At 34.3% G+C, this 21,182-nt stretch overlaps 1 protein-coding gene across 1 annotated transcript in view; it reads left to right on the forward strand.

The window, feature by feature from the left end:
* The window catches only part of CFAP47 (cilia and flagella associated protein 47), a 307,856-nt gene that overhangs the window by 108,655 nt on the left and 178,019 nt on the right, over window positions 1-21,182 (forward strand). Inside the window, exons 32-35 of the mRNA XM_053578992.1 lie at window positions 4,795-4,876; window positions 5,698-5,826; window positions 10,958-11,150; window positions 21,019-21,116. Coding sequence (XP_053434967.1) covers window positions 4,795-4,876; window positions 5,698-5,826; window positions 10,958-11,150; window positions 21,019-21,116 — 502 coding nt within the window. The remainder of the gene's footprint in view (window positions 1-4,794; window positions 4,877-5,697; window positions 5,827-10,957; window positions 11,151-21,018; window positions 21,117-21,182) is intronic.

Here is a 21,182-nt window from a genome sequence, read left to right on the forward strand (position 1 = left end):
TGAGCCCAAACTCATGGCTAATTCATGTGCTAAGAGGTCTTATGCAATTTGGGGGGCCCTCCTTTATAAAATAATACACAATTGAAAATACAAAAATTAAATACTTGGTTTTAGAAGGTAATCATGAAATTAAAGAAAACCGAAGTTGGAACTTTTGGCAATGAGTTGGTCTCTTCCCAGGTTCTATCTTGTTTGGAGAGGGGTGAAATTTTGACTGTTAATCACAAAGAACAGAATTAGTGTAAAGAGACAGTTTGGGTTAGAAGACCCAAAGATTCATGAAGATGCAAGTTTGAATTTTCTCCTTATCCTTCCACACCCAATCTAGCTGGAAGAATGACAAAGATATATTAGTTAAGGAAAATAGCACAAATGTGTAGCATTAGTAAATCATTTTCAACTTTATTGACTTGTCTTTGAGTTAGTGAATTCTACCAATTGTGAGTATCTTAAGAACAGGAACCATATCTCATTCATCTGGCATCTATAACACCCACGGTTATGGATTTTTTATGTTTTTTTCCTATTTTTTTAATTTATTATTAAATCATAGCTGTGTACATTAATGCAGTCATGGGGCACCATACACTGGTTTTATAGACCATTTGACATACCTTCATCACAATGGTTAACATAGCCTTCCTCCAGACTTAATCTTTCCTTGCATGGCTTTATGTCCTTTTTGCAATGTAGTATCTTATTGCCACAAAGAATCTTCTGTTTTTATTTTTTATTTTTGGTATTTTTTATTATTATTTTTTTTTAGTTTTTTTTTTTTTATTAAATCATAGCTGTGTACACTAGTATTATCATGGGGCACCATACACTTGGTTCATAGACCGTTTGACATATTTTCATCACACTAGTTAACATAGTTTTCCTGGCATTTTCTTAGTTATTTTGTATTTTCACAAAGGCTTCCACTTTTTGCCTTCACAAAATTAAAAAGGCTTAAAATTTAACAACAATAACAATGTTTAAGATAGGACCAGAAACAAAAACCTCGCAAAGAACGAACAAAGACAAATACATTCAGAAAAGAAATCAGACGATTGCTGCAATGAGGTATTAAGGAATAATAGTAATAGTAATGCAAAGAAAGTAACATTCACATTGTCAAATAAGAGTATGTCTATTATAGAATTCTTTGACTCTGAGGTTCAGTATGGAGTCATCAATTAACTTCTTATTATTTTTTCCCCAAAGTATCAAAGAATAGACAACTAATATTTATAAATAAAAATAAAAGAATCTTTTTATCAGTATTATGATCTCTATTTTAATATTAATTCTGGTATGTTTAAACTCCAGAAGTGAAGGGATATAAAGAAACTTGTTTAACCTACCTTTCCATCATGGCTGGGAATTTTGGGTTAAGGTTTTTCTGAGATCCCCTTGACCAAGAGGAGATCCAGTCATTCCATGAGAGGCTTAGGATTTTATTTTTAGTTTACAATTCAATCTGTAAAATTGAAGAGGATAATTCCCAAGTTTACTTGGTAAATAAAATAATTAGAAATAGTAAACTGCATATTACATGACATGTAGTAGATTATTATTATTGTTGTTGTTAATTTAAATGCAGTAAATTATGCTGTAAGATTTCATATGCTAAGATATATCCTTTGCCTCTGTGCCTGTAGCTCAAGCAGCTAAGGTGCCAGCCACATACACCAGAACTGGCGGGTTTGAATCCAGCCCGGGCCTGCCAAACATCAAAGACAACTACAATCAAAAGTAGCCATGTTTTGTGGTGGGCGCCTGTAGTCCCAACTATTGTGAGGCTGAGGCAAGAGAATCACTTAAGCCTAGGAATTGGAGGTTGCTGTGAGCTGTGATGCCACACAGCGCTCTACCCAGGACAACAGCTTGAGGCTCTGTCTCAAAAAAAAAAAAAAAAAAAGAAAAAAAGAAAAGTAAAGTAAAAGATACATTCTTAAATTGTTATAATTTATTATAGTAACCACTAGTGGCATAGTCAGAACTGACTCGTGATACAACCATCACTAAAATAGGATACTTATTTTAAAAATCCATTCTTTTATTAGAAATGAAAGTCTTGATTACATAAAAGTGTCAGAAACCAAGTATTTATAATTATGCCCTCAAATTTATTATCTGGAAAGGAAATTGCATTTAAATTTTTATAAGTTTAAAATAGAAAGCAAATGACTTTTCTTTTACTTTTATCACTTCTTATTTTTGATCCTTAATGATTGATTCAATAAGGTAAACACTCTAATTCAAAAAGGCAGAAATTCTAATGTGTTTATTTCATGAAGTTATGCTCTTAAAATGTACGGGAACATTAACTGTGAGCAAAAGCAGGAGGTTTGGGTACTTAAATGAATCCTTATTGTGGATGTATTATATAAACCACACAATTTTGTAATAGCATCATTAAACTCCATGGTACTTGTGATTGTTGTATTGTTCTTGTACGAGTCTTGTTGGCACAGCTCCCAGTAGTGTTGACATTAACATGAGTCGTTTCTATTTTGACATTTTATGGTGTGAGGATGCAGGTATGGAAGAATGATTTTGACATTAAAGCCAAGCCATTCAGATTTATTTGCTTTTTATCAGCAAATGCATGCCTATCAGGATATGTTGACTGATAAAATTTCTTAACATTTAGAAAGTGGCAATATGGTTAATAAAACTGAATCATTACTCCAAGATATGTGCATATGTTTCATCATGGAAATGAATGTATTAAAATTCAAAATAATCGGGCGGCGCCTGTGGCTCAGTCGGTAAGGCGCCGGCCCCATATGCCGAGGGTGGCGGGTTCAAACCCGGCCCCGGCTGAACTGCAACCAAAAAATAGCTGGGCGTTGTGGCGGGGGCCTGTAGTCCCAGCTACTCGGGAGGCTGAGGCAAGAGAATCGCTTATGCCCAGGAGTTGGAGGTTGCTGTGAGCTGTGTGATGCCATGGCACTCTACTGAGGGCCATAAAGTGAGACTCTGTCTCTACAAAAAAAAATAAAAAAATAAAAAAATAAAATTCAAAATAATCATAAATATTATTAGCTTTCCCATTTAAACTTGATGACACAGCAGTGAGACTTTTGTACAAGTGAAATATCTACATTGTGCAATAAACGAGAAACTCATTTTTAGGGATTAAGTTAGAATATTTAAAAAAACTAATTTTGGGAGATTAAGTTTAGAATTTAATAGCTCATTATGTGTAATTATCTTCTGATCTGCTGGGTGTTAACTCGGTAGAAGTATTTAAATAGAAATCCTAGTATGTAAAAGTATAACCAAATCAATTATGAAAGTCAACTCTTGGAAACTTCCGACATAAAATCTGTTGACAAGATATAAATATAAATGCTGTCTTATGGCCTTGAGATCTATTTAAAATGAAAAAAAAGAAACAATTCTCAATAATAGCATCAGCCTTTAAAATGCAAAAATGCATTCTTCATCTTTAGCTTTTACCTAAGGTATACTTTCTGCTGGAGTCTGTGGAATACAGAAATAAATAACATATGATCTCCTCAGGAAGCTTACACTTTAATAGTTTCCCGATTATTTTCCTTCCTCTCTTAGTAGCATTTGATAGAAATGATCCCTTCCTCCTGAAATCCTGTATTTGCTTTGGTAACAAAGGAGTATTCCAGTTTCTTCATATATCTCTGAATTGTCTTTGTTTCACTCCACAAGATTTGAACTTACTGGGGATATTAACTCATTGTGTTCCTATACAGGTTTTAGGTTGACTGTTCTTGCTTAGGAGTGGTATTACATTAAAATTAGATTTTTATTTAAATCTATAGCTATTTGAATATAATGAAGGTTCATAAGAGTAATACACATGAGTAAAGTAATTGTCTGAAAACCAAAGGAAAATGTTTTCTTTCCAAACAAAAGAGCTTTATGTAGGCAGTATGATTTTTTCCCAGTAGCTTACACTGGCTCCGGGCTACATCATACTTAACAGCTCTAGAACTGTGGTCACTGTTCCCACCCCAAGAATTCCCTTCCTTTCTTGTCTCTTCTCATTCATCCATATTATCTTCAAGGTCTGAGTTTCAAAAATCATTTTAAACTTCCTTTCTTCGTTTTCCCCCATGCTTCTCAGTAAGCATAGGACTGCCAACTCTGAGGTTATCTCCAGAGTTGAGCACTAGATATAGCATTCTTTTCTGTTAAATGCTTATTGGTGAGTGTGTTTTATCCTTATTAATTTAGATCCCAAAACCCAAATCTCCATCAGGAAACACTCTTGCCAAAATGTAGTAGATTTTTATTTGGTGGCTTTGGTAGTGATGGGTATTCATATGTAGAGTTCAGATAAAATTATTTCAAGAAATTTGACAGTGATAAAAATGTGTGCAAAATTATATATAATCATATATATGTATACAGGTTATAATATACGTGTGGATAGATAGATAGATAGTTATAGTATAATCTGAAGCCTGATAATGTGATGCTTCCAGATTTATTTTTATTTCTTAGAATTACTTTGGCAGTTTAGGGTTTTTTTTATGGTTCCATATGAAATGAAGTACTATTTTTTCAAGTTCTTCAAAGTATTGCATTGGTGCCTTGATGGGGATTGCATTAAATCTGCAGATCACTGAGGGTAGTATGGACATTTTAACAACAATGATTTGTCCCATCCTTCACAGTAGCTTCAACAAAATTTTAACTTTCAAAATTAAAATTTAACAGATATAAAAACATGACATTGCCAGAATAATTGAATTAAGGGTCAATCCTAATGACAGATAAATTGTATTATATTAAATAATTTGGGTTTTTCTTTTTTAACTTTAGTGCCCAAGGCGGATGTGTTTCCCATGTACTTCCTGAATTTCTACTCGAACCAGAAGACTTTAAGAAATGGAGTGAAATTACAGTAAGGAAATATAATTTCTAGGAACAATCTACACATTTGTTATTATATGTACTGGTATTTGGTCTTTGTCAGAAGATCTCGTTTCAGAATCTTTGATTTTTACGTATGAGCTATTCTACAGCTCATGCGTTTCTGGACAACCCATACTTTCCAGGCATTTGTCAAAAAATTGATTACATGGCTTTCTTAAATACATGAGTAATTACTTCTTAGAAGAATTTATAAATGAAGAATGAGGTGGAGTTACGTAATTTTTTTAAATGAATTTCTAGGACATGTATTTCAAGGAAAATACTAGCAAACTTTACTACTACTTGCCATTTCCCTCCTTTAGTTTAAGGAGAGAATAGAGAGAAATTAGAAAAAAATACATAGTTTTCTTAAGAGACACAGTTCATTTTCTGGAAACCTTCTGCGAGGGGAATTATTTTTGAGGAGCTTGCAGGCTTTAAGGCAACTCTATTTTTGGCACTGTCACTCTGCTTGCCGCGTGCATTGTGTAGGAGAACCAAGTGCTTTTCTGTTCTCCAGCCTTATGCTCAGGTGGCCTAATATGTATGGCTCTATTTGGGCTCATGGTTCAGAAGAACTTAGTATCTTGTTTTGCCCTTTCCACTGAAGAGTGAGCTATTAGATGCTCTGAATGAATAAATATTACCTAAATAAGAGACTGTGTGCTCCACAAAGTTACCTATGTTGATAGTGTGTACTGTGGGCACATGTGTATTTAAAAAAAAACAACTTATATGCTAAGTCTTAAAATTTTACACTTAGGTTACCTTAAGATTCGAATTAATGCTTTACCATTTTATTTCTTAAAGTGTTCCAATAGTTCTGTACCAGCGAGTTCCAAAAAAACTATGGAGAAATGTTCCGTGGCTGCAGAAATGGCTGACTTTGAAGCCCGGAGTAAACGGGCATGGACAGATGTATTTCTTCAGATATATAAGGTAATATTTACACTATGGTTTGCTCCCAGTTAGATCATCTGCGAGTTGTGTTTCTCCATGTGTTCTATCTAAAGCACCAGGCACGGTATTAAATCAGAAGTGGATTGGCAGTTTCACTTGAAAAAGTAAACAATGTCGAGATGTGCTGAGATGCATTTCACTGGTTAGAAATGAAAAGTTATGATTTTCACAAAAATCCCTTTAGGTTTTGACTAACTGTTGCATCCACAGAGGTCATTTAAGTACTCCAGGGTTGCTTTTTCTTTCTTTTGTTTCTCTATAGTTCTTCTTGGCTAGTAGATAACAAAATATAGCTTATTTCCCTCAAGTCAGATTTTGTGTGATTTGGTTATTCATGCTTATTAAATTTGCTGTACAATTGTAGTCATTGTCTTGCACTGTATTCCCAGGTCACAAAGGTGCTTTGATGGCTAATGGGTCATTGAAACATAAGAGAAGTAAAAAAAAAAAAATAATAACAGAAACATTCAAATGCATGATGCTGTTTTAAATGTTAAACTACAAGCACAGTTCCTATGTGAACATAATGGATGATTCTGTATGTGCTAATAGAAATAAATGTGATATTTATTACAAAAGACTCTGGAAAAGAAAAATATCATCAGAAATAAATATCTGAATAAGATGAATGAACTTGTCATTCATTTTCCCCCACCATATTGTCTGTCATAATTTTTTTATTTTAATAATGACACAATTATATTAAGTAATTGTTATTTTCAAACATAAAGAATTGTCTTTTTTCATATTTTCCCCTAATCAGTTCAAAATGCCAATATAACTTTTTACAAATAGAATATTCCTTGCTAAAGATAGGCAAGACTCCAACTCACCAGAGGCAGTATTCACACTTGCATTTGCATCAGCTAGGTATCAAGTAGGATGGTGACCACAGGACTCATTAAGTTGTAGAGGCCTATTTCCCATCCAAATGGTACTCAGACACTGGATTTTTTTTTTTTTTTAGCTTTTAATAGTTTTTTTTTTCCTCATTGTCTTGTGTAGAACTATTATTTCTCTTGTCTTTTATTACTGTTATCATCACACCTACTTACAGTAGTTCTTTTTCCTATTGCTTTATATAACCTAAGAAACTAGACATCCAAACTTTTTAAAAATTTCTATAAAATAAAAACAGGTTCCAACTTAGTCACAAATAGATTTTTAAAAAAATAAGTGGAAGAAAGTTAACACATAGACTTTGAGATGTCAAGGATTGTAAGACAAAGTATTAATATAGCAAAATCTATGTTCTATGAGTATTTTTTCCATATAGTTGAGATTTGGATAGATAAGATATTACTGCATGTGCTTTCCTTTTTATTTTTGTTGTAACACAATAGGGGTTTATATTAGGTATGATGTTCTAAAGTCTGCTTTCTATAGCCATAATTGCAGATGTGAGCATTCTTTAATCTTTTAAGAAAATTTCCCTCTGTTAGGCACTAAGCCTGTGGAAAAACTCAGCTTCCAGATTGCAATGCCTTACTTATCTTTGCATATATGGAAGAATATGTTGGAAATATTACCTTTTGCATCATTAGTCATATAGAGCTTACTCTCTGCACCAGCATCAGGGTCTTGGGTTTAGTGTGATAATAAAAACAGTGAAATATAGTAGATTTCACACAGAAACATGTTTGCTTAGCTTTACAAAAGTACACAAGAGACAGGTTGTAACCCTAACCCAGAATGCACAGCAAAAGCAAAGCCAAGGCCTTGTGACTCAGGGCATAGCTTCCACTCACTCCACACTCAAACAGAAATGGTCACTATAGATGGAGTATACTGGTCATGGATCATTTCAATTCAAGGAAGCCATACAGGCTTAGGTCTTTTCAGCTTTCTAGTCATGTGGCAACCTCAGGGTAATGAGTAGTCACTCAGTAGAAAATCTTGACAGTGAGGTATGACTGCTTGGTCCAGTACACAATCTTCATTTGCATTCTTACTTAACTTGGACTCCAACAAAGTGTTAAACCATCTGGCATCTCTAAGTCTAAAGAAAGTTCTTAAATTGGCTGTTGATTCTTTTCTTGTGGTCAACATAGGCCTAATCAAAATGATTCTTCAGAACAAATCCAAATATTTAAATAGTCTAAAACAATCCAGAATTTTTTTTTTTTTGTGGTTTTTGGCCAGGGCTGGGTTTGAACCCACCACCTCTGGCATATGGGACCGGCGCCCTACTCCTTGAGCCGCAGGCACCGCCACAATCCAGAATTTTTTATAGACAATTAAAAAGTAAAAATTATCACCTGCTTTCTAGACCAATAGATAAAAAACACATCATTTTTTAGTGTTATCATTGAAAAACAACATTTGCAAATATAATAGCAAAGTTCATGAGGAACAGGAAGTAGACATGACAGTAATGTGATAATGGTCAATATATGCAAGTATATACTTTTAGTAGTATTGTCATTGTTCTTAAGACTTTAAATTGCTCTATGGTGATATGGTAAGATAGTCAAGGAGTGTGTTCCTTCATGTGGCCAATCTATTGACTTTGTGCTTTCACTCACATGTCTTGAATTACATGTTTTTAACGAAATGAAGGACATATCTGGTAATGTTTTGTGAAGGCAGGAAAAATTTTAATGAGTATGACTAGCTAAAACATTTACCCAAATTTTATCAATTGACTCGCGTAGCTACTAACAAGGCATCTGGTCTTTGTAATCCTTATTTCATTTCTTCAGCTCATGCTTGGTGTGGTTTGCATGCTAACCAACAAATAGTAAAAATTCTTGCCCAAGGTGTATTTGATTTTGTATGTGTTGGGGTCTTGTACTTTGTATACATTTACACTTTTATTCTTCATTTTATTTTATTGAGAATTTATTTTTAAAGTATTTTACAAAGGTATCATTCTATGGAAAAATGAAAACAAACAGGTCTTTCATCACTTATGTTATCAGAAACACTGCTATAGAATTAAGTACTCAGAGTGGTGGCTCTTTCTATATTAAAGTTTCCACCCATAATCTATATAGGTTCATCATTAAATCTGTATTCTTAGTCAAAGGTCACTTGCAGATATTGTCTCATTTTCAGAGTAGAGGTGACAGATGACAGATGAATCCTGAGCCCCCTCAAGTCATTAGGCCCATACATTTATCTTGTCAGTTGTACTCAGATAATTCATCATTTGGTATTACCCAGGAAGGGGTGGGGGTCCTTTTAAAAAGGGTATTAATTGCATTTTAGAGTATATTAGATTTGACATTTAGGACTTCTAGACCATATAACTGCCAGAATGATAAAAGAAGGCAGTTCTGTTATACTTCTATCAAAAATGCTAAAATGATGCAATTCACATTTGTGGATGGCTGTTCTCACCAGACATATGCCAGATAAATAGCCAATAATCAGAAATTAACTTTTAGATAGAATTTTAGAATAATTCTCATGGCAAAGTGAAGAATGCCTTTGGGATTCCCATAGGTATTTTAATCATTTTTAAACTAATTGTTGAGACACTACATAGCATGGATATGTATCATGTGAAAAAGAGCAATTTTTTCCAAAGTTACAATTAACATATACTTGACTATGGAAGTATTTGTCTAAGGTTATGTTCCCCTGAAAGCAGACTCTGAGACAAGTACTTGAGTGCAAGTATCAATAGTTTATTTCAGAGGTGATCCCAAGAAGCATGGTGGATATCATTCTTCTAAGTGAAGTTTTGCAAGAATGGAAAACAAATACCACATGTAATCACTATTAAACTGGAACTAATTGATCAACACCCATGTTCACATTTGGTATAAAACTCAATGGAAACAAACAGGTGGGGGGGGAGGAAAGGAGGGGTAAATTCATATCTGATGGGTACAGTGCACGCTATCTGGGTGATGGGCACACCTACAACTTTAACTCAAACTGTACACAAGCAATTCATGTAACCAAAAGATTGGTACCACTGTAATATTCTTAAATAAAAATTTAAAAATTATATACTAACTAAAAAAATAGTAGAGTAGTGAAACAGCATATAATAAAGCCAATAACAAATATGGTTTCCAGCAGGTTCCACTGTGGGCAACTGAAGCTCAGTCCCTCTGGGGATATATGAGAGACATTGTAGAAGACATCTCATTTACTCTGAGTGTTGAGTAATCTGGAGTATTTACCAGTTCCCTGATTATCTTTGGTAGACTTTTTTTTTTTGAGTCATTATCCTCTGCCACTCCTAACTTCCCTTCTGTGAGCTAAGTGTGCTGTATATAGTGAGGTAGCAGATCACAAGCTATTCATCTCATCCAGATCCTGGAACCAACTGCTAGTAGATTGTCACTTTTAGTAGCTCTGTACTTTATTGCTCTACTGATCAGACACAGAGTTCTTTATTGAATCTGAACATTGCTTATTTTTAAAATGCGGAGGTATTGCTTCATAATAAAACATTTGGTATACATCTAGCAAATATAATGTAAATATGCCACACTTCACTTCATTATATAGGATAAACAATAGGACAAATTACAAATTCTTGTAAACTCACTGTGTCACCCTGTGTAGAATGACATGGTGTCATCGAGGCTCACAGCAATCTCAAACTCTTGAGCGCAAGCCATCCTCTTGCCTCAACCTTCTGAGTAGCTGGGACTATAGGCGCCCGCCACAATGCCCAGCCCACTTTTGTCATCTTAAAAATAGACCTCTTCAATTAGTATCAGTGCCAAAATAAGTATTGACTTGATAACATTACTTTGACTCTGAAAATTTTATTTTTCTAAATTGCATGAGCCAGCATAGAAATAAGACAGGCATTTCACACCATTGTGTTATAAATGAATTGACAGTCTAATAGAACTGTCCTCAAATGCAGTTATTCTTTCTAATTGGGTAGTAACACTCATATAAATTATATGTTGTGGTGTTGTATAGAATAAATGCTATACAAGCAAAAGTTAAGAATTGAAAATGAGCAGTAGTGAAATACATTTGATCTGTTCTTTCGGTCTTGCCTGGATACATAAAATACTGGTGGCTTCTTTTATTTATATATACTTGTCATATTTTTTCATTTACTCTTAAATATTAATTTGTTATTTTTTCCATTTGAGTCTAATTCAAATTATTTCACTCTCTTTCTCAATTTCAGATTCTGATTCTATCCCGGGTTGTACCATATGGCAACAGTAGTATGCCTCCAAGATCTATGCTAACTTCACCAAAAATCAATCCTTGTTTTGTATCCAGCAATATATATTCGAATTCTGAAAGAATTCTACTTAGTTGGTTAAACACAAATTATGAGAATACTCGTCACATTATATGGAAAAATTGTCACAGAGGTAAAATGTTACTTGTTTCTTTAAATAAATTATTTGCAGTTGTAGCGGGATGATAGAAAAGCCATGGATCCACACTCAGAATCAATGGATTCTAGCCATAAATCCAACACTACTCTCTGTTTTACAAAAGGGAGGCCCACTTAACATTGTCAAGAAAAGTTTCTTCCCATGTAAATGCTTCTTTCACTTATTTTGAAAAACAAATGATAAAAAATGTATGAGGTCAGGCAATTAAGTTCGCAAACTCATCCTAGAAAAAGTGCTTTGAAGGGTATACTAAGTGTTGGTGTCAGTACACAGCTTCCCAAGGGGGGGAGTACTTTGAATGTGACCATAGTGATAGTCAGCAATGAGGTACGTAATAATTTCTCTAGGATGAGTTCAAAAACTGAATTGTCCAACCTCGTATGTAGAGATGCTCTAGAAATAAAAGATAGTACTAATCATTGCTGACATTTTCAACTGTGTTAAGAATCAGATACAGGTGACACTGCTTAAATCTTGTAAATAATTAGTTGAGATCAAGTGAAATTTGACGAGAAAAACAGCTTACATATTATATGAGGCTAATGTTGGAAATCACTAAGTATAGTGTTTCCTGAGTCTTTTTGAGGGGTTAAGTCACATTAGCTTCATATACTGAGACATGTAGATGTTCACAGATAGACAAGCCCTAGGGTCCAGGTGTGTACTCCCTTGTTCTACTTTTGCAGGATAAAGCTTTATAAATTCCTAGCCAAAGCATCTTAAGCTATTTTTGAAAAGTTTCTGTTGCCAATATAGCAGTGCATTTTTCTTTATTATAAGTATTGATTATAATAAGACAATGTGCATAGTTGTTTTTCTTTAGCTGCAATTCAGCTCCTCTCTTTCAACTACATACAAACTATTATGTTCAGAGTACACTGTGTTTGACAACATAAAATAAATTACTTTTTATACTCAACCCTCATAATTTAATCCAAATTTTAGAAGTAAGAAGTAAGAAGTTTAAAATGAGACTTTGAATTAAAGTTGCTGTTAACTTGCAGGTACTACTTTATGAAACACTTTACAAAACAAAGTTGAAAGAGATATATTGATATATTGGTATTTGAGAACAGTAGAGATGAAATGTTTTATTACCTTTCATATGATATGCTGAACTTCTCAAAATTTGTATCTTGTAAAACTCCATTTCCCACAATAAAATATATAATAAACAAAGTGAAAATACGCACGTTAAGCACTACGGAGGGTTACAAAAACATACCAAAAACATGCTGTTTTGGTTACTGTAGCTTTGCAATACAGCTTGAAGTCTGATAAAATGATACCTCCAACCTTGTTCTCATAACGTAAAGTTGCCTTGGCTATTTGAGATCTTTTCTGGTTCCATATGAGGTATAGAACTATTTTTTTTTCTAGATATGCCAAAAATAACATTGGTATTTTAATGGTATTGTATTGGATCTGTAAATTACTTTAGCAATGTTGACTCTGCTGAACCATGAGCATGGTAAATTTGTCCATCTGTTTGCATCCTCTGTAATTTCTTTCCTCAGTGCTTTATAATTCTCCCTCCAGATGTCTTTCATCTCCTTTGTTAAGTATATTCTTAGGCATTTTATTTTCTTTGTTGCTACTGATGAAGGGAATTATGTCTTTTATTCGATACTCAGCTTGTCTGTTGTTGGCATATAAGAAAGCTACTGATTTGTGTACATTGATTTCATAGTCTGAGACTTTACTGAATTTATTTATCAATTCCAGGAATCTCTTAGTTGAATCTTTGTGGTTTACTAGATATAAGATCATGTCTTTAGCAAAGAGCAATATTTTTATTGTATTTTAATATGTGCTAATTTAAGAATCTCTTCCCCTTCTCCAGTACTGACTATTTGTAAAATTGGTTGCTTTATTTATGTGCAAGGTTTCCACGATTGACATTGTTCTAATAGAAATTTGGAAAAAATAATGCAGAGAAAAATTTCTAGAAAACAGATTATTTTAAAAAATCCATAAAAATTGTACAAATATTCACAATTGCATTGAACACAACAGGGAACTCAGAACAATGAAAGTATATAACAAAATTATTTATGATGAACATGGAATTTCAAAATCCATAATAAATATTAGTTCATTCAGGAAATAGTGGTAGGTCAATTAGCTAACATTTTGGAGTTTAGGTAAATTTATCTCTCTACTACATACCGCATACCAAAAATGAATTCTAAACACAGGAAAAACTATTAAATATAAAAACTAAGACCATAAATTAACTTGGAAAAACAGAGTGAATCTATCTCATTTTTGTATAATTTATTTTAAATAATTATAACAAGGACAGAGCCACTAAAAATGCCATCTGTTTAACAACTATCTATTAATCACCAATTTATATTCTTAGCACCATTCTAGGGATTAGGGATGTAGCAGTGAATGAAAGATCCAAAATCCCTTCTTCATGTCAGCTTAATTCAAATAAAAAGAAGGAAGTCAGCTGTGTGGGCGTTGGAAATTAGTCTGGTCTCTTGACTGACAAGTGGGAATTATTATCACTCAAAACATCTTCACAAGTTGACTAAATTAAAATTTCATTACCTTTATGGTTGGAGCCTTTAGTTACTTATTAAACAAAAAAATTAAAAAATAAAATATATTATTTAAGTATAGACATACATTCATAGACATATAATTTAGCATTTTAAAAGCATAGAACAATTATGTAAGTAAATACACATCCATTCAGCAACTGTTTTATCAATGTTGCTGTGCCTCACTCCAGTGATTTACAATTCAGTTCTCTTCTGTTCCTTGTCCCATCCTCAGGACAAACCATTACCCTTTCTAACGGTCAGGGAAGTAGCAGTATTTGTGATATCATTGTAAATAGGATCTTAAGGAATGAGGCAGGGGCAGCGCCTGTGGCTCAAAGCGGTGGGGCGCTGATCCCTTATGCTGGAGGTGGCGGATTCAAACCCAGCCCCGGCCAAAAACGAAAAAAAAAAAAAAAAAAGCCTTTAAGGAATGAGGCAGACAGACAACCATGGTATTCTCAAAGTTATTGTGCAGATAATTTAATTTTGACGCATTCTTTTCTTTTTATCTATTATCTAAAATTCATAATTTTAACTATAAAATGATCGTTATGTTCAGTCAGTCCCAGACTTTAGGTATGTCATCTGTATTCTTCTAGTATTTATCTTTCTCACAAAATACTCAAGAAATTACAAATGTTATTTAATTTTTTGAAGGGAAAAATCTAGGATTATTTATAAAAGAACCACACGGCTTTTCAGCCTTGTGGCTGATCAGTGCACGAATGTAAAATTTCATTTCCATATACTGGCTGTAAACAGTTGAAATCTGAAATGAAAATATGCTATTTAACATAGAACCATAGAATGAAATGCCTAAATATAAACATTCTAAAATATGTGCTGAAAACTACAAAGCACTGATGAGAGAAATCAAAGAAAACTTAATACAGAAATATGTCATGTATATAGTGTTAGAAGATTCAATATTGTTAGGATATCAAATCTGTATATAGATTAAATGCAACACCAATAAAAATCCCATCACATTCTTTGTAGATAAGTTTATATTAAAGCACATATGCATATGTGTGTATAAAAGCATCATCACTACAATAGCTAAAATGATTTTGAAAAAGTGAAAGAAATTTAGAAACTACAATAATCAGGACTGTCTGGTAAAGGGTAGATGTATGATCAAAGGAATAGAATAGAGAGACAAAGAATAGACCTACACAAATATAATCAATTGATTTTTTTGTTGTTGTAAAAGTGCAAAGGCAAGTCAGTCAAAGGATAGTATTTGCAACAAACAGAGCTTGAACAATTGAAGGTACATATGCAAGAAAAGGAGCCTGGTAGTATACCTCTGTACCTCATACTAAAGTCATTTCAAAGTGGAACATAGACATAAATATAAAATATAAAATTACAAAACTTCTAGAAAAAACATAGGATAGTATTAGCATAACCAGGGGTTAAACAAATAATTCTCAGATATAAAGCCAGAGTGTAATCAATTAAAAAATAGTAGTATATTGGACTTTGCCATACTAAAATTTCTGCTTTATAAAGGACACTGATGAATGAATGAAAAGACAAGCTGTAGACTTAGAGAACATATTTTTGATTCACATATCCCACAGATTTCTTGTATACAGAATATACAAGAAATTCTCCAAAGCCAACAGGAAAATGCATAACCTGATTTGAAATACAATCAAAAGTTATGAGCAAATACTTCATAAAAAAATAGAGAGGTGGAAAATCATCATCTAAAAATCGTTCAGTGCAATTACTAGTTCCAGCAATTGCTTTTCTAGGTATTTACTCAAGAGAAATTAGAACAGATGGTCACAATAAGTTCTGCATGTGAAAGTTATAGATTTTCATGATTGTTCCCAAATTGAGAACAAGCCATATCCCTTCAGTCAGTGAATGGATATGCAGTATGTGGTACATCCATAAAATACAATGCTACTCCGCATTGAAAAGGAAATAAACACCCTATTGATTCACACAACATGGATGTATCTTAAATACACTTCACCAAGTAAAAAGGCCAGATCCACAGAACTACATAAGACCATGATATTGTATAAGCCCATGTACATGATATTGTATAAGCCCATGATTATGTCATTTTGAGAAAAGTGAAATTATAAGGATGAAAAACACATGTGCTTGCCAAGAGCTAACAGATGAGGGTAGGAATTGACTATAAAGGTGCAGCACATCAGAAATTTGGGGGTTATAAGACTTTTCTGTACATAAATGTTGTGATGAATACATGTAAACATATCCCTAAAATTCCTATAAGTGTACAGTACAAAGAGTGATGTTAGTATATATAATTTCAAAAAAAATCAACCAAGATATGAAAGTAATCCAGGATAGAATGCAGACTTTATTTTTTCTCTATTGCCAGCTGTGCTATTTATTGATTGATTGATTGATTGTTAAATCATAGCTGTGTACATTAGTGCAATCGCCTGTACCCATTCTAAGATGCACCATAGATGTGGCCCCACCCATTACACTCCCTCCACCAAAACCTCTCCCCTCCCTTCCCCTTCCTTGGCCCTTTCCCCATAGTCTTGTGCTATAGTTGGGTTATAATCTTCATGTGAAAGCTATAATTTAGCTTCATAGTAGGGCTGAGTACATTGGATACTTTTTCTTCCATTCCTGAGATACTTTGCTAAGAAGAATATGTTCCAGCTCCATCCTTGTAAACACGAAAGAGGTAAAGTCTCCATCTTTCTTTAAGGCTGCATAGTATTCCATGGTATACATGTACCACAATTTGCTAGTCCATTCGTGGGTCGATGGGCACTTGGGCTTCTTCCATGACTTAGCAATTATGAATTGGGCTGCAATAAACATTCTGGTACAGATGTCTTTGTTATATTGTGACTTTTGGCCTTCTGGGTATAAACCTAGTAAAGGAATTATAGGATCGGATGGCAGGTATATTTTTAGGTCTCTAAGAGTTCTCCAAACATCCTTCCAGAAGGAATGTATTAGTGGGCATTCCCACCAGCAGTGTAGAAGTGTGCTCTTTCCTCCACATCCACGCCAACATCTCCGGTTTTGGGATTTTGTTATGTGGGCTACTCTTACTGGGGTTAGATGATATTTCAGAGTAGTTTTGATTTGCATTTCTCTGATGATTAAGGATGATGAGCTTTTTTTCATGTGTTTGTCGATCATGCATCTGTCTTCTTTAGAGAAGTTTCTCTTCAAGTCCCTTGCCCACCCTGAGATGGGGTCACGTGTTCTTTTCTTGTTAATACGTTTGAGTTCTCTGTGGATTCTGTTTATTAGACCTTTATCAGAGGTATAACCTGCAAATATTTTCTCCCATTCTGAGGGCTGTCTGCTTGCTTTATTTACTATGTTCTTGGCTGTACAGAAACTTTTTAGTTTGATCAGGTCCCAGTAGTGTATTTTTGATACTGCTTCAATTGCCTGGGGAATCCTCCTCATAAAATATTCCCCAGGCCGATTCCTTCAAGAGTTTTCCCTGCACTTTCTTCAAGTATTTTTATAGTTTCATGTCTTAAGTTTAAATCTTTTATCCAGTGAGAGTCTATCTTAGTTAATGGTGAAAGGTGTGGGTCCAGTTTCAATCTTCTACAGGTTGCCAGCCAGTTCACCCAGCACCATTTGTTAAATAGGGAATCTTTTCCCCACTGAATGTTTTTAATTGGCTTCTCAAAGATCAAATAAAATAACGGTAAGTAGCTGGATCCATCTCTTGGTTCTCTATTCTGTTCCAGACATCTACTTCTCTGCTTTTGTGCCAGTACCATGCTGTTTTGATCACTATGGATTTATAGTACAGTCTCAGATCCGGTAGCGTGATTCCTCCTGATTTGTTTTTATTGCTCAGTAATGTTTTGGCTATTCAAGGTTTTTTCTGATTCCATATAAAATGAAGTATTATTTTTTCAAGATCTTTTATAAAGTATGACAATGGAGCTTTAATAGGAATTGCATTAAAATTATATATTGCTTTGGGCAGTATGGACATTTTAACAATGTTGATTCTTCCCAGCCATGAGCATGGTATGTTTTTCCATCTATTAACATCTTCAGCTATTTCTTTTCTTAGAGTTTCATAGTTCTCTTTGTAGAGATCTTTCGCGTCCTTTGTTAGGTATACTCCCAAATATTTCATCTTCTTTGGCACTACTGTGAAAGGAAGAGTCCTTGACTGTTTGTTCGGCTTGGTTATTGTTGATATATATAAAGGCTACAGATTTATGGGTGTTGATTTATATACATTGCTATATTCCTTGATCACTTCTAAAAGTTTTGTAGTAGAATCCCTAGTGTTTTCCAGATATACGATCATATCATCTGCGAAGAGTGAAAGTTTGATCTCTTCTGATCCTATGTGGATACCTTTGATTGCCTTTTCTTCCCTAATTGCAATGGCTAAAACTTCCATTACAATGTTAAAGAGCAATGGAGACAATGGGCAGCCTTGTCTGGTTCCTGATCTAAGTGGAAATGGTTTCAATTTAACTCCATTCAATACGATATTGGCTGTGGGTTTGCTGTAGATGGCCTCTATTAGTTTAAGAAATGTCCCTTCTATACCAAAGAATGCAGACTTTGACCAGAAAATCTTCCTGGATTACAAATGTTTGACAGCCTCATTGCTGGTAATGAAGAAGAGAGGCGCTAACTTACTAATTGAAAATGATGCTGTGACTGCATACTCTAAAGATAGAAAGAACTGCACATACACATTTTGTTTCTCACAAGGGCATCGCTTTGCAATTCTGAAAGCACTTATGTGTATACTAGGGTTGAACAAATAAGTAAGTATATTGTAGATAATGAGAGCCAGATTTTTCACCATTGATGTAAAAAGGGAGAAGGTCATAATGAATTTTGTGGTGATGGATTGCTGTTGCTGGAGTTGGAAATAACAGGATAACACTTAGTGTGTGCTCTTTTATTATCTGTGTATTGCCTTTGGTTGGCAAATGTTTCCTTAGTTGGTTTCCTATTATGGATGTGATCTTTCCTCAACATGTTGTTAAACTCCTTCAGGGGAATTTGTAACCCGTTTTAATTTCCGTGAAAGATGAGTTTGTGATATCTGGTGGATACAGTTTATGTCCACTGCTAACCGACTCATTCACTATCAGTGTAAAAGCTTAGAAATTTTCCTTTTTCAAATCAAAAGTTATGATCATTGCTTCTAGTCCATAGAATAATAAATATTGGCTACAAAAGCAAAACCTTTTGTTTTTATTGACAGTCATGGGTGGCAACTAACTATACATTAAGAGGAAACATTTAGATTAATTAAGAGGGTAAGCCTTAAGTGTTCTCACCCCAATCATCCCGCCCCTGACATGCCACAAAATGGTATCCATGTGAAAGGATGGGTAGGTTAGTTATCTTGATTATGGGAATAATTACAAAGGGCATACTTATCAAAACAACATGTACACCTTAAGTACATGCAATTTTTATCAATTATAAAGCTAAAAAAAGAGAAGCACATTTAGGTCATCATTATTCCTTGAGCCTGTGCATTTAACTTTGTATTGAATCTTGTATCAGACAAAAAGTTATTTATAAGTTTCTATCAGGAAAAAAACTACTTTGAAAAATATCTTGTCCAGTGTTGTTTGCTATGTATTACTTGAAAATACTTAGTGATCTGTGTTTGTTAGACTGATTTTGTGATGCTATGATTTAGAAATCCTGTAGAATTTCAGATGAAAAAGTATTGGGAGCTTTCTGTGAAGTATGCAGGGCCTCAGTGATTCCAGAGAAAACTGTTAGTTACTTCCTGGTATAATGTAATCCTGGTTTGTGGGGTAGTGCCTGTGGCTCAGTGGGTAGGGCGGTGGCCCCATATACCACGGGTGGTGGGCACCTGTAGTCCCAGCTACTCGGGAGGCAAGAGAATCACCTAATCCCAGGAGTTGAAGGTTGCTGTGAACTGTGCCATGGTAAAGTGAGATTGTGTCTCAAAAAAAAAAAAATCCTGGTTTGTGAAGTTAATGTACCGTCATGTTTTTTTCTTCACAAAAAATGGGAATCATGTCCTATGTACTCAATCTTGATATGAGGACAATTAATGACAATTAAGGTTATGGGGGGTAAGCAGAAAGAGGGATGGAGGGAGGGGGGTGGGGCCTTAGTGTGTGTCACACTTTATGGGGGCAAGACATGATTGCAAGAGGGACTTTACCTAACAATTGCAATCAGTGTAACTGGCTCAATGAATCCCCAACAATAAAAAAAAAAAGAAGAAGAAAAAAAAAAAATGGGAATCAAAGAATTTGACAGTATTTATGAAAATCACCCATTTCCCCCCTTATTTTCAGATAAGCAATCACCTCAAAACATGAAGAATCTAGTATCTTTTAGAAATTTTTTACAAAAGCAAATGTTTCATTTAACACAGCAGTAATTTCCACTATTTAAATCACCCTACACTTAGTATAGGCCAGTATTTCAGTTATTCATTTATCCAGTTGTTGTCACATTTTGTTCCAATCTTACCATAATAATTGAGTCTGTAATTGAGAATTCTTTTTTTTTTTTTTTTTGAGACAGAGTCTCACTTTGTCACCCTCAGTAGAGTGCTGTGGCGTCACAGCTTACAGCACCCTCCAGCTCTTGGGTTTAGGCAATTCTCTTGCCTCAGCCTCCCGAGTAGCTAGGACTACAAGTGCCCGCCACAACGCCTGGCTATTTTTTTTTTTATTGCACTTTGGCCAGGGCTGGGTTTGAACCCGCCACCCTCGGTATATGGGGCCGGTGCCCTACTCACTGAGCCACGGCCCCGCCCGAGAATTCCTTTTATTACCCCTCCATCTTGTATTGTCATTTACAGGTCAGTTTTTGTTTCTTTAAACCATAATTCTCCCCTTCTACATACTTACCCTTCATGAGGAGTAATTTCTGCAACAAACAGAAACTGGTACAAGTAATTACATGCCTCTTGGGCTTCCTTACCCATGTTGATGATCATTGATCAAACATTTGAACCTCTATCTAGGCACTCAATGAAAATGGCTAACTTTGAAATATTGGATTTCTCTTCTATTACTATATGTATTGTAGTATATTTGTCATTGATACAGAAATAATAGCGAAAGCTTGAAGTTGCTTGTAAAGCCTATGGATAACTTTAACAGTATCAAACCTAGAAAGAAGTTCAAAATTTGTTTTTATTGTCAAAATAATATGCTTTTTGTTTTTCTAGCAAAAGCAACATTTTCTTTGACTAATGCTCAAATTTCTACTAAGATATCTTTGAACAAAGTAAAACTATGGTTAAATTTACTCTCCTTTTTTTTTTGAAACAGACATTATTCCCTCTGAGAAATGGATAGTAAATTTTGACACAGACCTTTCAGATGGCATTGTTTTGGCAACACAGCTGGGTGCCTACTGTCCATTTTTGGTAAGAATCATTTTTATGCACAACAGTCTTCCTGTTATTTGAAAGGACTTAATGATTAAAATTTGA

The sequence above is a fragment of the Nycticebus coucang genome, chromosome X (assembly GCF_027406575.1).
Source record: "Nycticebus coucang isolate mNycCou1 chromosome X, mNycCou1.pri, whole genome shotgun sequence".
In the NCBI taxonomy this organism is placed as follows: Eukaryota; Metazoa; Chordata; class Mammalia; order Primates; family Lorisidae; genus Nycticebus; species Nycticebus coucang.